The 14,952-nt window shown below is 37.5% G+C and overlaps 1 protein-coding gene across 1 annotated transcript in view; it reads left to right on the plus strand.

Annotated features, from left to right (window-relative positions):
• prss59 (serine protease 59, putative) overlaps positions 1 to 14,591 on the plus strand; it is an 18,335-nt gene extending 3,744 nt beyond the window's left edge. The window contains exons 2-9 of the mRNA XM_061918849.1: positions 1,707 to 1,888; positions 2,117 to 2,349; positions 2,543 to 2,678; positions 7,563 to 7,677; positions 9,106 to 9,307; positions 13,143 to 13,233; positions 13,321 to 13,523; positions 14,384 to 14,591. Of these exons, the coding sequence (XP_061774833.1) occupies positions 1,707 to 1,888; positions 2,117 to 2,349; positions 2,543 to 2,678; positions 7,563 to 7,677; positions 9,106 to 9,307; positions 13,143 to 13,233; positions 13,321 to 13,523; positions 14,384 to 14,493 (1,272 nt within the window). The 3' untranslated portion in view covers positions 14,494 to 14,591. The remainder of the gene's footprint in view (positions 1 to 1,706; positions 1,889 to 2,116; positions 2,350 to 2,542; positions 2,679 to 7,562; positions 7,678 to 9,105; positions 9,308 to 13,142; positions 13,234 to 13,320; positions 13,524 to 14,383) is intronic.
• Positions 14,592 to 14,952: the final 361 nt, after the last annotated feature.

Below are 14,952 nucleotides of genomic sequence, written 5' to 3' on the forward strand. Positions count from 1 at the left end.
CACGTGACAAAGAAGTTGGGAAAGCTGGCAATAAATACCGATAAAGTTGAGGAATGCTCATCAAACACTTATTTGGGACATCCCACATGTGTGCAGGCTAATTGGGAACAGTTGAGTGCCATGATTGGGTATAAAAGCAGCTTACATGAAATGCTAAGTAATTCACAAACAAGGATGGGGTGAGGGTCACTCTTTGTAAGCAAATTGTCGAATAATTTTAGAAAAACATTTCCCAACGAGCTATTGCAAGGAATTTAGGGATTTTACTATCAACGGTCCGTAAAATCATCAAAAAGTTCAGAGAATCTGGAGAAATCACTGCACGTAAGCAATGATATTACAGACTTTTGATCCCTCAGGCGGTACTGCTTCAAAAAACTGGCATCAGTGTGTAAAGGATATCACCACATGGGCTCAGGTACACGTCATAAAACCCCTGTCAGTAACTACAGTTGGTTGCTACATCTGTAAGTGCAAGTTAAAACTCTGCTATGCAAAGCCAAACCCATTTATCAACAATATCCTGAAACGCCGCCGGCTTGGTTGGGCCCGGGCTCACATAAGATGGACTGATGCAAAGTGGAAAAGTGTTCTGTGGTCTGACGAGTCCACATTTCAAATTGTATTTTGAAACAGAGAACGTGGTGTCCTCCAGAACAAAGAGGAAAATAACCATTTGAATTGTTATAGGCGCAAAGTTCAAAAGCCAGCATCTGTGATGGTATGGGGGTGTATTAGTGCCCAAGGCATGGGTAACTTACACATCTGTGAAGGCACCATTAATGCTGAAAGTTCCATACAGGTTTTGGAACAACATAAGTTGTCATCCAAGCAACGTTATCATGGACGCCCCTGCTTATTTCAGCAAGACAAGTGTTACAACAGCGTGGCTTCGTAAAAAAAGTGTGCGGGCCCCTTTCCTGGCCCGCCTGCAGTCCAGACCTGTCTCCCATCGAAAATGTGTGGCGCATTATGAAGCGTAAAATACGACAGCGGAGACCCGGGACTGTTAAACGACTGAAGCTCTACATAAACAAGAATGGGAATGAATTCCACTTTCAAAGCTTCAACAATTAGTTTCCTCAGTTCCCAAACGTTTATTGAGTGTTGTTAAAAGAAAAGGTGATGTTACACAGTGGTGAACATGTCCTTTTCCAACTACTTTTGGCACGTGTTGCAGCCATGAAATTGTAAGTTAATTATTATTTGCAAAAAAAAATAAAGTTTATGAGTTTGAACATCAAATATCTTGTCTTTGTAGTGAATTCAATTGAATATGAGTTGAAAAGGGATTTGCAAATCATTGTATTCCGTTTATATTTACATTTAACACAATTTCCCAACTCATATGGAAACGGGGTTTGTAGAATTCCTACATAAGTACGTCCGTCAATCTGGGACATCACAAATGGCCCACTGCTTAAAAGACTGCAAAACACAGCGTTCAGAGGCAACTAAAATTGCGTGCAAGCTTAAGCATAAATGCATGAAACCTTGATGCTTTGACGTTGTTTACCTTGAGCATCCAACATTGTAACAACTTTTATAAGTCAAAAAAGAGGAAAATCATCATAGATCACCCGTAGGCAAAATATGTTCCACAATGTTATGAAAATTTTTCTACGCAGGGCGAACGTTTTGCAACACATTTTTTCTAATTATTTAAAACAAAAATAAAAGATAATTTTTTTTTATTCCCCTGTCAGAGGTACTTTGTGAACGATGCCTTCTACAAGCCAGGTGGCCCGGTGTTTCTTATGATTGGTGGGGAAGGTCCAGCCAATCCAGCGTGGATGCAGCATGCAACCTGGCTTACTTATGCAGAGAAACTGGGCGCCATTTGCTTTATGTTGGAGCATCGCTTCTACGGAAAGAGCCACCCAACAGCGTACGTTTTTATTATTTGGTCCTATTTAGTGGTGTGCAAATCAACATTTGTATATTTTTCTCATACATTCAGATGCTGAAGCTATTTGTTTTTGTATTGTGTTTTGTCTAATTAAATGACAAAAAAATGTAGCCAATGTGCCACCAGCCATGCATTCAAATGAGCACAATTTCAGTATTTCTATGTACAGCTGCACATCTAAAACAATTACGTCATCTCTCTATTTAGTGACCTGAGCACTGAGAACTTGAGGTTCCTCAGTAGTCGTCAAGCTTTGGCCGACCTGGCCCACTTTCGCACTGCCATTGCTGAGAGCCGAGGACTGCTCAACAGGAAGTGGGTGGCATTTGGAGGATCGTATCCGGGTTCTTTAGCAGCATGGTTCAGGCTGAAGTATCCTCATCTGGTGCACGCCTCCGTTGCCAGCAGTGCTCCTCTTCACGCCACGGTCAACTTCCCAGGTAGAAGGAAACACACACATTCAATCAGTCTGACAACCATCATGGTTCATACAATTTGGAACCATTATTATTTTTTTAACCATAGAATTTGTAAATATTCTTCCCTTGTACTGACATCTATGGATGAATTTGTGCTTTTTTTGTCTGGTATTATAGTCTTGTTTGATCTTTATTTTTGTGGTTTTCTTTTTAGAGTATTTGGAGGTTGTGTGGCGTTCGCTGGCCTCAGAGAATGCAGACTGTCCTCTACTAGTGAAAACGGCTTCGGATAGCCTAATAGAGCGACTCAAAGACCCAAAGAACTACCAGAACATCACCACAGATTTCAGGTATAGTATCATCACTCTTTTTGTCCTACACTTTTATGGACGGTGATATTCGGGCACATTTTAAGTTAACCAGGATAGATGGATCTAAATTAAAAACATATAAAACATTAGTTAAAGTCATGCACAGTTTTCTTAATTTACAGTATAAATAAAACAAGTAAAACATCAATACATTACCGTATTACTTCAACTTACCAGCTTAGTTGGTTTTGTTTATTTGTTTTTTTAAAAAGATCCCCCGTTAGATGATGCCATGGCAGTCAGCTAGTCTTACTGGAGCTCCACACAAAACATCATATATTACAAAACTGTTCAAAAACATTAAAAACACTTAAAAAAAATAAATAAAACTACAAGTTAATGTTACATGAATTAACATTATAGTTCATCAATATATGTATACAATATGTTAAAAAAGTAATTTAATTGCATCAATCAGTATGAAAAATCAAACACTGGTAGGGTGTCAAAATCTCACTGTACGATATCATCAAAGTGTTAAGGCCACGTTACAATATTGCTGTGGTACATTTCCGAAATACAAAAAATGCCATAATTTGTAAAATGAAGTGTCAGGAATGTTTAGAATAAACATGTAACTGAAGACACATATAATGCTCAAATGTTTTAATCATATTAATTACTACAAAAATGTATTTCTAAGTGCAAATAATTGTGCAGAAACATCTACTGTTTCAAGCAAATATTTTTTTAAAAATCCTTACAGTTGTTTATCTTTGCTGGCTTCAAATATATTTTCTAGGAGATGGTTTATGAGGGAACAACTTACCAACATTCATTTCTTGCTTACGACGTTCCAAACCCCCACTTTGTCCACCGTTTGGATATTATTTTAACATTCTTGTGTAGCATTAGTATCATTCTGCTTCAGTATGGCGCAGACGGACTCAAGCTCCTTCACCAAGGAAACTACATGCTCGGTCATCTTTTTGATTTAATTCAATGACTAATATCTGCTTCTTCTTCACAGCACTGTCCTACACACTTACATTCTTCCTTCCAATGTTTGGAAAATAAAATTATTTCCATTTGTAGCTATAACCTAATGTTTGGTGTAAGACTGGATGTGTTAGTCAGATCGTATGGGGTTCACTGCGCAATCCATACTAAGTAATGGCAAGCATGCTAGTAACTCAAATATTTCCTTGTAACTTAAAGCGTAACAATTAGAGAGACAGCTCTTATCTCAAAACACTCTTAAGGTGAGCCATTCTTAAGTTGAGGTACCACTTTGTATTGTATATTGCGGTTTGATCATATTATGCAAAAGGCTGCTTTTTGCATGCAACCTGACTGATACTTGATCAAGGCGCATTGTTACTAAAAGTAGTTCCTCTGCGTTAGCTCTTATAATAACAATTTTGCTAATACTGTGTTGGCCCTGTAATGACGTTGCAACTTGTCCAGGGTGTACGCCGCCTTCCGCCCGAGTGCAGCTGGAATAGATTCCAGCACACCCGCACCCACTAGAGGGACAAAAAGCCGTAGAAAATGGATGGATGGAGTAACTTTCTGACCATAGGGAAACTGAAATTATAAGGCGCACTGCCGATGAACGGGTTCATTCAGGTCTATTTTCATACAAAAGGCGCAACGGATTATAAGATGCATTAAAGAGGGCCATGTTACGATTTTTTTTTTTTGGCCTGGAAAACATGTAATGGTGGTTCTTTGGTCAAAATGTTGCATGGATTATGTTTTACAGACTGTTTTCAAGCCGCTTTCTGATTGTTTCTTCAGGATGCGCCGTTGTGTGGGCGGTCTTGTTTTCGTTGCTCCACTTTGCAGCGTCTTGTCCCCGTCATCTTTTTTGTACCGGTAGTTTTTAGCACTTCCATAGTGAGTCTACTGACAGATATAAGTTAGAACTGTATGTTACTTTATATTTGAAATGGCAACAGCGGAGGATGAATGCCCCACAACAAGAGGATAGACAAAAAAGGAGCTTATTAACTACAGTGTGAACTACAATGGTGGATGCACGCACATTTTAGGGACTTATGTAGATCCCAAATACACATCAGCAGGTACTAATAGGTAAGGAAAGTTGGTTTTGCGTAATATTGCGAAACAAAACGCCAGATAACAGGCATTGTACCTCTGACTACGGTATCCGTAATGCACCAACAATCCATCAAGCGGTGCGGTTTTATAGCTTACCAAAGTCGTATTAAATAATTTTGACAGATTTTGGAGTATTGTGTGTAATGTTGTATATCGGGGGTCGGCAACCTGCGGCTCTAAAGCCGCATGCGGCTCTTTAGCGCCGCCCTAGTGGCTCTCTGGACCTTTTTCAAAAATGTATGAAAAATGGAAAAAGATGAAGGGAAAAAATATATTTTTTGTTTTAATATGGTTTCTGTAGGAGGACAAACATGACACAAACCTCCTTAATTGTTATAAAGCACACTGTTTGTACTAAACATGCTTCACTAGGTCAAGTATTTGGCGAGTGCCGTTTTGTCCTACTAATTTTGGCAGTCTTTGAACTCACCGTGGTTTGTTTACATGTATATCTTTCTCCGACTTTCTTGGACGTGTTTTATGCCACTTCTTTTTCTGTCTCATTTTGTCAACAAAACTTTTAATGTTGTGCGTGAATGCACAAAGGTGAGTTTTGTTGATGTTATTGACTTGTGTGGAACTCTTCTCGGGCATATTTGGTCTCTGCATGACTGCAAGCTAATCGATGCTAACATGCTATTTAGGCTAGCTATATGTACACATTGCATCATTATGCCTCATTTGTAGCTATATTTGAGCTCATTTAGTTTCCTTTAGATCCTCTTAATTCAATTTATATCTCATGACACACTGTTTGTAATATAACTTTTAAATATGTTTTGCGGCTCCAGACAGATCTGTTTTTGTATTTTTGGTCCAATATGGCTTTTTCAACATTTTGGGTTGCCGACCCCTGTTCTGTATTCTCAACGAAACATCAACGTTTTGGTGTTGCTTGCTTATGGGTACTTGCTAGCGTCATTTATTGAACAAGTGTCAACCTATATCTATCTCTCGTGACTGCCCTCTACTGGTCACAGTTATTGTTACACCATGTACCAAATATAATTTGTTTTGAAGTCACGTACATCAGGCGCACCGTGTTATAAGGCGCACTATCGATTTTTGAGAAAATGAAAAGATTTTAAGTGCATCTTAAAGTCCGATAAATACGTTACTTGGTTAATATGCAGGTCACGGCCAGAGGTGGGTAGTAACGCACTACATTTATTCCGTTAAATCTACTTGAGTAACTTTTGGGATGAATTGTACTTCTAAGAGTAGTTTTAATGCAACATACTTTTACTTTTACCTGAGTATTTTTATAGAGAAGAAACACTACTTTTACTCCGCTCCATTTATCTACTTTCAGCTTGCTACTCGCTACTGATTTTTATCGATCTATCAATCCACGTTTTTTTTGTTTTGGTTTGTCTGACATACCTTCAAAGTAGGATCTATTGCGTGCCTGCGTTTCACCAATCAAATGCAGTCACTGGTGACGTTAGAGTCCGTTTCACCAATCAAACAGAGCCAGGCGGTCACATGATTAACTGCCCAAAAAGTTTAAGCGTCAAACAACAAGAGACAACAACGAACGCAAACACCCCTGGCCTCACCTAAAATCGATGTTCACGCTTCAGACAACCAATAAACAGTTATGTAAGGCGTTGTCAAATGTGTCTCCCCAAACAAGTGGACATTTCAGCTTACATGAACTCAACGTCAGATTTAAGGAAGCACTTCGCGGTAAGTAATGCTAGTAGATATTTTGGCTGTCACCGCGGGCTAATGTTATCTTCCCTGCTATGAATCACTTTCAAATGTACGTAGTTTGGGTATAATTTATTAACGTACTGCAGCCTCATAGACAGACAGAGACACACACACACTCACGCATGCGTAGAAATACCAATCAGAAATGCACGTGTTCCCAGGTGCAGCCCACAACTATCAGAGTTTATGATTTGTGTAAAGGCTAACTTGTTATTTTCCTTTGTATATCTCTGCCTACTGAGCCTATGGTGCTGTTACGTTATTGTGGCTCAAATTGCCTTAATTGTTTTTATTGTAATGTATTATTACTTAATATATTTTAATATAATATTATATTATAAATGACATTTTTAAAATAATATATTTTTCCCATCGGGGATTATTAAAGTATTTTTAAATTCTGATTCTGATATATTATTGTTTTAGTTGCTTAAGAGATATTCAAAGCGCTTTGAGTACCTTGAAGGTAGAAAAGCGCTATACAAGTACAACCCATTTATTCCTGGCTCTAAATTTGTTCGTTGCTATTCTTATGTTTTTGTGCATTGTTTGTTGCCGTCATCATTAAACGAACAGGTTACTCATCAGTTACTCAGTACTTGAGTAGTTTTTTCACAACATACTTTTTACTTTTACTCAAGTAAATATTTGGGTGACTACTCCTTACTTTTACTTGAGTAATAAATCTCTAAAGTAACAATACTTTTACTTGAGTACAATTTCTGGCTACACTACCCACCTCTGGTCACGGCATGAAAATGGAGTATTGTTTTTTTAAAAGGCTTTGTTGGCGGATAACAGGAACTCCATCAGCTATGTAGTTAGACGTCTTGTACTAGCTGTTTTTTCCTATTTAAAATACAAGAAAAACAGACACATGTAGGGGTTATGAACGAAAGTGCAAGTGCAGTACACCTTTTAAAAATAATTTTAAGTGTAAGTGAAGCTATTTAAAATCTTTATTATGTTAAAAAAGGATCTCTTCATTTTGCGTTGTAGGTGTGTTAATAAATGTATTATTTTGTTTTGGGTTAGTGTTCCCTCATGCCTTCCTTGTTCTGTACTTCTGCTTTTTCCATCCAGTTTATGTTCCAAACTGCAGATTGAGACGGAAACAGACTCTGCCTACTTCCTGGAAATGCTGGCTGGCAACTTCATGGATGTGGTCCAGTATAATGAAGACAACAGGGGGTTTGAGGTTGGCCACAATGGGCACATTGTGACATAGGACTGTTGAAAAAATGAAAACATAAAGATAGTTTTTTTCCTTTAACCAACGGGGACTTCCAAGGAGTTGATGTGAAAACAAAAAAACTATTTTAAAATGATACTACTAACTGTACCTAATTATAATTAGTGTAAAGCAGACCAAATCTGTTGGAAATGTAGTTTTTAAATACAGATTAAACATAAAATTATACAATTAGTCTTTCTTGGCATGTGCAGTTGCATTCAAAATGGTTCCATCCTGATTTTAAATGACATGAGAAAATGTATCGACTTTCAACAGATTTATTGGTGCCCATTTATAATATTAGTTTTGTTGAGTTATTCAATTGTTTTTGTTTGGTTGGTTAAGTGCAGAATGCTGCAGCCAGTGAATAAAATTTGCAAATATACATCACAAACTTTAGAGGGGGTTTTAGAGTTATGTACATAGAGGTTTTATAGTGAATGGTGCCGACAGGAAATAAAAAAAAATCTAAATTCAGTTCAAATAAACAAATATTGATTTGGACACCTGCAGCTCTTAGAAAAACAGCTTCTATGTTTTCTATGGTTGGATTTTTGTTTTAATAGAGCCAGCAACAAAATCCAGAAAGGAACTAACTATATTTAAGATGCTGAAACATACAAGTTATTTGCTGTAAAGGAAGTGAATTTATTACAGTAGGGAAAGGATTCATATGGCCATTCCTGGGTGGATCTTTTCAATGCAGTCTGTTGAAAATAGTGGAAAGCGGCACTCTACATAGAAAACTGATGCTGTGGTCAAAGTTGGAATTTCCACCAAACACATTGTAAGATATTCAACATTCTACTGCCATCTGGCGGCTAAAGTGGTTAGTGCACGCCCTAATTTTGTCACGTTTCATGTGTCAGGTAAACCTTGACAATGAATATGAATCCACTTCTTACTGAGGGAAGCGGCTCCACACTGTGTATGGAGACACGCTTTCAACCAAAGGGTATCAGCATTTGTGCTCGGCATTAAAAGGCATCAATCTCCGGTAGTCGATCAGGGGTCGATCGATCCACACGTTCCTACTGTTTTGTGTCCATAGCTACTGCAGTCAGAACTCACACTGGTTGGTAGGGGATTAAATAGTTATCATCCTCATCATTCCATTAAAGAGGAACTAAATTATTATTTATTCATGTCCTTTTTTTTTTTTTTTTTTACATTCTGTCTTTCACCTGCGCTAAACATATCGTAAATATTCCAGAGTGTTTATGACTTTGGAAGGAGGTGAATTTACAAAATCAGCAAGGGATCAGATATTTTTTCCCACCGCTGTGTATACAATATTGACCAGCCAGTCCTCCATCCTGTGCACTGTGTGTATATAGAAACGTTTTATTTTGTGATACAATATAGTTTTTTAAATGTTATTTGTTCCAATAGGGTGTTCAGGGCACCAACATAACAATCAAGGTACTGTGTGAGGTGATGGCAGATACGTCACTTGGAGAGCCATATGCCCGATATGCTGCTGTGGCCCGTCTGATGATGGACACATTCTCAATGAAATGTCTGGATGCTAGCTTCAACAACAACCTGAGAGACATGACTAATACATCCTGGGATGGGCCGGCCGCATCGGGAGGTGAGTATGAGCCTCTCTGTCCCATGGAAAACAGTATTAGCATGCCTGTAAACACAGGCTTCCTTTTTTTGCTGCTGTAAAATAAAAAAACCTAACCTGTAATTTGAACGACTATTTATATTGACCTTTTATATTCTTAGGTCATTAGTGAGGTGTCATGTTTTTGTTGACAGCGACACTGACTAAATGATGTCACGGTAACATTTTCCAAAGCTACTAAAATAATGGGGGGCGGCCGATTATGGAAAAAATAATAATCATGATTATTTTTAACGATATTGTAATCATGATTAATTCCACAATTATTCATTCATTTTAAAACATAAGTATGTTTTTTGTGCCACCAAAATGCAACTTTCAATATGAACATAAATTAGTAGCAAACACCAGTAAAATAATATTTATACTAATGACAATAAACTCAAACAACAATTGCAATATAAAAAACAATAAAATTATTTTTTTCCGTAAATAATTTTTTGAATTCTGTTTTTTACCTTTTTATACTTTTATATAGTATATATTTTACCACCAAGGAATATGTCCTTTTTGTGTTATACATTAAATCTAATAAAATGTCTGTTGCCTTAATGCAAAAAATCCTCAGATTTATTGGTGCAATACAATGTGGCTCGATTGGATAGCACGGCCATGCCAGCAACCTAAAGGTTTGATTTCCGGCCTCCGCCATCCTATTCATGTCCATTGTGTCCTTGAGCAATACACTTGCCTCTTGGTTAGGGCCTTGCATGGCCATGTGTGTGTAAATGTGGAAATAGTGTCAAAGTGTACTGAGTATCATAAAAGTAGAAAAGCGCTATACAAGTACAGTATAACCCATTTTACCATTTTTCAAATACATCTTTGGAAAATTTAGACCAGTACTTTAAGTCAAAATATAATAATTTTGTAAATGTATCAATAAGTGTTCCTTCTGTAAGGTACTTTTTAATACCTTTATTTTGTTAGCACAATCCGCCCGATTGTAGCTGAGATAGGCGCCAGCACCCCCCGCGACCCCGAAAGGGAATAAGCGGTAGAAAATGGATGGATGGAATCACACCGGAATTTGCACACAGTTCTGTTATTGTGAAGCTGTTAAAAAAAAAAAAGAGAAAGCCTCTCAGGTTGCGACTACAATAATTTTCCAAACAATTGTTCCTTTCCCCCACAATGACACCAATTCAGTGACTTTAATAATATTTTTTGTGATATTCTGTATTTAACAGCGAATTCTGGCAAATTAGGTCGTCATGGTCGAATGCTGCAGTGATTTCTAAACCACATGGCGTCCAGTGTTTCCCATACATTCAATTGTTTTTGGTGGCCCATTAAAATCTAATTTGTTAACATTTGTATAAGTTTAAAATGATCCCATTGCTAAATTTTGTTAGCCTGTCAATGGGATCTTCCATAGTATGTTAGCATTAAGCTAGCGGCATAAGTGCCAACCATTGTCATGTATGGCTTTTATCAGTTCATACCAATATTGTCAATTTAACACAAATCTAAAATGAATGTGTACTTTATGTGTACATTAATGCACTTTACTGTTGTGTGCTTAGTTATACAGTAACTTCATTGCGGAGACTAATAATAAAAAAGAAGAAATTTAAATTATTACTTACCTAACTGACAAACTGAATTCCAATATTCAAAGAGGGCATATATACATAAATAAATAACAAGTTTTCAAAGTGTGTCCCCGTCAGCAGCTAATTTTTATGGGAATGTGTTACATTGTAAATTAAACAAAAAAAATAAAACCCAGCAAAAGGTGGAAAATCGAGCAAAAAGATATTATTATGTGATACTGACGACACAAATATTTGTTTTTTATTTTTGGCCTTTTACATGCGTCATAGCCAATTTTGCAAATTACATGATGGTGTCATATTGATACCACCACCCACCCTCTACCTCAAATAGATTGCAGTTCTGTGGGAAACTGTGATGTCATTATTCATTTGCATATGTGGCCATGAGGCAAATATGTGGACAGGTAAAACTAACCTACTTAGTTTGTTTTGTGTCATAAGGTGGAGACATATGGGACATTATGTCATGTTTTTAAACCGTTAAAACATGAAACTACTGCATTACACGTGTTTGTTTCATTTCGTACAATGGGAAGCGCTCATTTGTTTATCTTCTAACATGCACAGATGCAGGGGCGCAGCACCAAATTCTGGTCCTCCCCATCTCATCTGACCCTAAACCATACGTCGCATGTACTGTGTTTGCATGCACTAAAAAAATTATTATTGCATACATTTGGTTGAAACCAGCTTTTTAAAACCCATTTAAACACCTTAATTAGGTTTTTGACTTATTAAAACGAAATTAAGAAAATAATTTGGTTTGTTTTGATGAAAATAAAACCTTTGTTTATTTTTTATTTTTTTCCCCCAAAAAGCCAACAAATTCCATATAAAGTGGCTGGAATATGAATTTGAATTATCATATAACCTGTCATTGTTCACTTCTATGTGATTATAAATCGGCCAAATGTTTCTTTCCTTGTATAAAGTAGAGATTAGCTTTTTCATGTATAACAGCGGATAATAGAAATCATATTTATTGAAGGAGCTTTATTAGGTGTAGTCTTAGACATTCCTACTTTGATTCAAGCAACCTTATTTTAGAAAGTTCACTGCTAAATTAATTTTATATTAATAACATTACTGGTAGAAAATAGATTTATATGGTTTCATTCCGAGGTGACTCTAGCATGAGAGGAAGAGGGGAGTTAACCATTTTGCAATGCAGTCTGCTGAAAATGATGGAAAGCGCCACTCTACATAGCAACTGATGCTGTGGTCAAAATTGGAATTGCCATAAAACACGTTTTAGGATATTCAACATTCTGTATATAGTGCAGCCCCCAAATGCGTTACATTTCATGTGTCAGTTAAACCGTGACGAACAGGGCCATATGAATCTCCTTCCTACTATAGGCTTGGACTTCCTTTTATTGTCATTCAAATTTGAACTTTGCAGTACAGATAAGAACAAAATGTTGTTGCATTAGCTCATGGTAGTGCAGTATAAAAGAGCAATAAGGTGCAGATATAAATAGATAGATTACTGTACAGATAAATATATTGCACTTTTGCATATGCATCCATGTTTATGGATGTTTGTTATATTGTCCTTATATTTCAGCGAGTTAATCCATTTTGGATATGTCTATCTTTTTTAAATTGCATATTTAAATGGCAGGAGAAATACATCTTCAAACTCTACAAAAGCCCCCTTATGCTGTCACCCCGACCCCACTTTTACACCGCTTCACAGGTGATTGAAAAAACATTCATTAGTGTTTCCTTCTTATATATCACTCGATGATGAGCGGATGCTTTATAATGCAGGACCAAGTCAGCTGTTGTATGTGTGTATGTCTATATGTTCGTGAGCAAGGGCGAAAATGCCGAATCTAAAAAAAAATGTTTTGAAAAGTGACGCTAAATCTTTCTGTAGTGTCCAAATGTAATTGTGGCAGGCCATCACAAATGAATACATCGAAAACACTGATTATTTGCAGGTATGTTAGCCCTCTGGGGACCAAAAAGGGTTTAAAAAAGATGTATTGTTTGTTTATACTTCATTTTTAAAAATGTGAAATAACTCAAAAAACAACAGACAAAAAAAAAAAAACCTCTAGAGGTAGGGAGGCCAATGGGATCGTCACAACGGGAAGTGGACTTGCTAATGTCCCTTTCCTTTTTACCCCTCAATGTGTTTTTTTCAGTCTTACCTTCTCTACTCTGTTGTGTTGCGTTTCCATCCATCAAGTGAATAATGCCAGCTGTGAGTAAACTGTGTGTGTCGCCAGGGAGACAGTGGGTCTACCAGACCTGCTCTGAATTTGGATTTTACCAAAGCACTGATTCACCTAACCAACCATTCGCCGGCTTCCCTCTGGAGTGAGTAAACAACTCCATAAAATGCATGTTCCAGCTTGTATTTCAGACCCAGAACGCGATGGAGATAAGTAATTTTCTCGTCCTCAGGTATCACGTGAAACAGTGTAAAGACTTTTACAATATCAGCGCAGAGCAGCTTGCGGAGGCTGTGGCTGAAACCAATGAGTATTACGGGAGCTATGACATCCGCACCGCCAGAATAGTCTTCCCCAATGGGTCAATTGACCCCTGGCACGCACTGGGGATCACTCGGGACATCAGGGATGAGCTGCCGGCTGTTTTCATCGAAGGTGAGGAAAAATGTGGTTTGTGTAAAATCTCATCATAGTGAAGAGGCCAGGATTTTCTGATGTCCTGTTGCAGCATTCAACTTTTTAAGTCGACCCTGCTTACTTCTGCAACCTGCCTAAACAACACACATGAAGGCAATCAGGCGGTTTCAGTCCCAAATTTTCCCCTTTTAGACCAAAGACTACAAGCGCCCCATTAGCTTATGTCTTATAAGATGGTCTTGTGGTGTGAGGTGTGTTAAAAGTGAATATTTCCCGTGTGGTCAAAAGCGGTTAAGTGGTTAAAATTCTAGCAATGGAGCTGACAGATTTTTTTTACCATAAAATCTACGATTGTTGTTTTTGGATCCCGAGCATGGCCACTGCTGCTGCTCACTGCTCCTCTCACTTCCCACGGGGTGAACATGGAGATGAGTCAAATGCAGAGGATAATTAGTGTGTGTGTGACTATCATTGGGACATTTACCTTAACTTTAGTGTATTACTGTAAACAAAAAAACGATACTACTGTTTTTTTTACGGTAAAATCTATAGTTGCTGTTTTTACAGTGTATTACTGCCAATGGAAAAATGGTACCACCAATGGTACCATAGATAGAATGATAAAGTACTTTATTGAAGCATATAATTAATCCATGGGCCAGATCTTTAGTTTGACACCTGTGTTCTAAATGAAAAGTATGTGATGGCTCAGTCACAATCTTCTGCGCTTGCCTAAGAACAGTTTGTTTATAAATGGACTGCAAGGTCTGATTTTTCCCATCACCTTCATGGCCGCATGCACCAAACACGCCAGCATATTATGCCACAACCTTGCTAAAGAAAAGGAAATGACTGTTTTTTTTTTGTCTTGTATGTAGGGACAGCCCATTGTGCCAACATGTACCCAGCCAGATCTGAGGATCTCCTGCAGCTAACCCTTGCCCGAGACCAAATTTTCTTACACATCCAACAATGGTTGAAGCAGTAAATGCAACTCATCTCCACATCGCACATGCACTAGTCAACATGCTTAATAGTAAATGAACCATTGCTCAGAAACTTGAATAAAGATGATTTTTATGACAATAGCCTTTGTTCTTGTCTTTATCAATCTTAGAGTATGACTTTAGCACAGAAAATGTGTGATTAATATTATGTGTAATAATTGATCAATTGATGCTTTTTTTTTTACATAAATATTTATAATTTTTGTTTAATGTCTAATGCAGGACTCGGCAAAATAATAATTTTTAACTGCCTGCACAGCCGTAAATGTGGACTGATTGGTGATCCGAGCAAGACGTGTGTTTGTGCGTGTGCCTGCGTGTGTTTGTGTGCGTCACGAGGTAGACGTCGGCTTTTTAGGTGTGTGACCCCGTGATACCAGCAATACATCCCAAAAAAGAAAATAGTTAAATTTTGCGCAGTCAGAAGCAATCGCTTTCTT

The sequence above is a fragment of the Nerophis ophidion genome, linkage group LG13, assembly GCF_033978795.1.
Source record: "Nerophis ophidion isolate RoL-2023_Sa linkage group LG13, RoL_Noph_v1.0, whole genome shotgun sequence".
In the NCBI taxonomy this organism is placed as follows: Eukaryota; Metazoa; Chordata; class Actinopteri; order Syngnathiformes; family Syngnathidae; genus Nerophis; species Nerophis ophidion.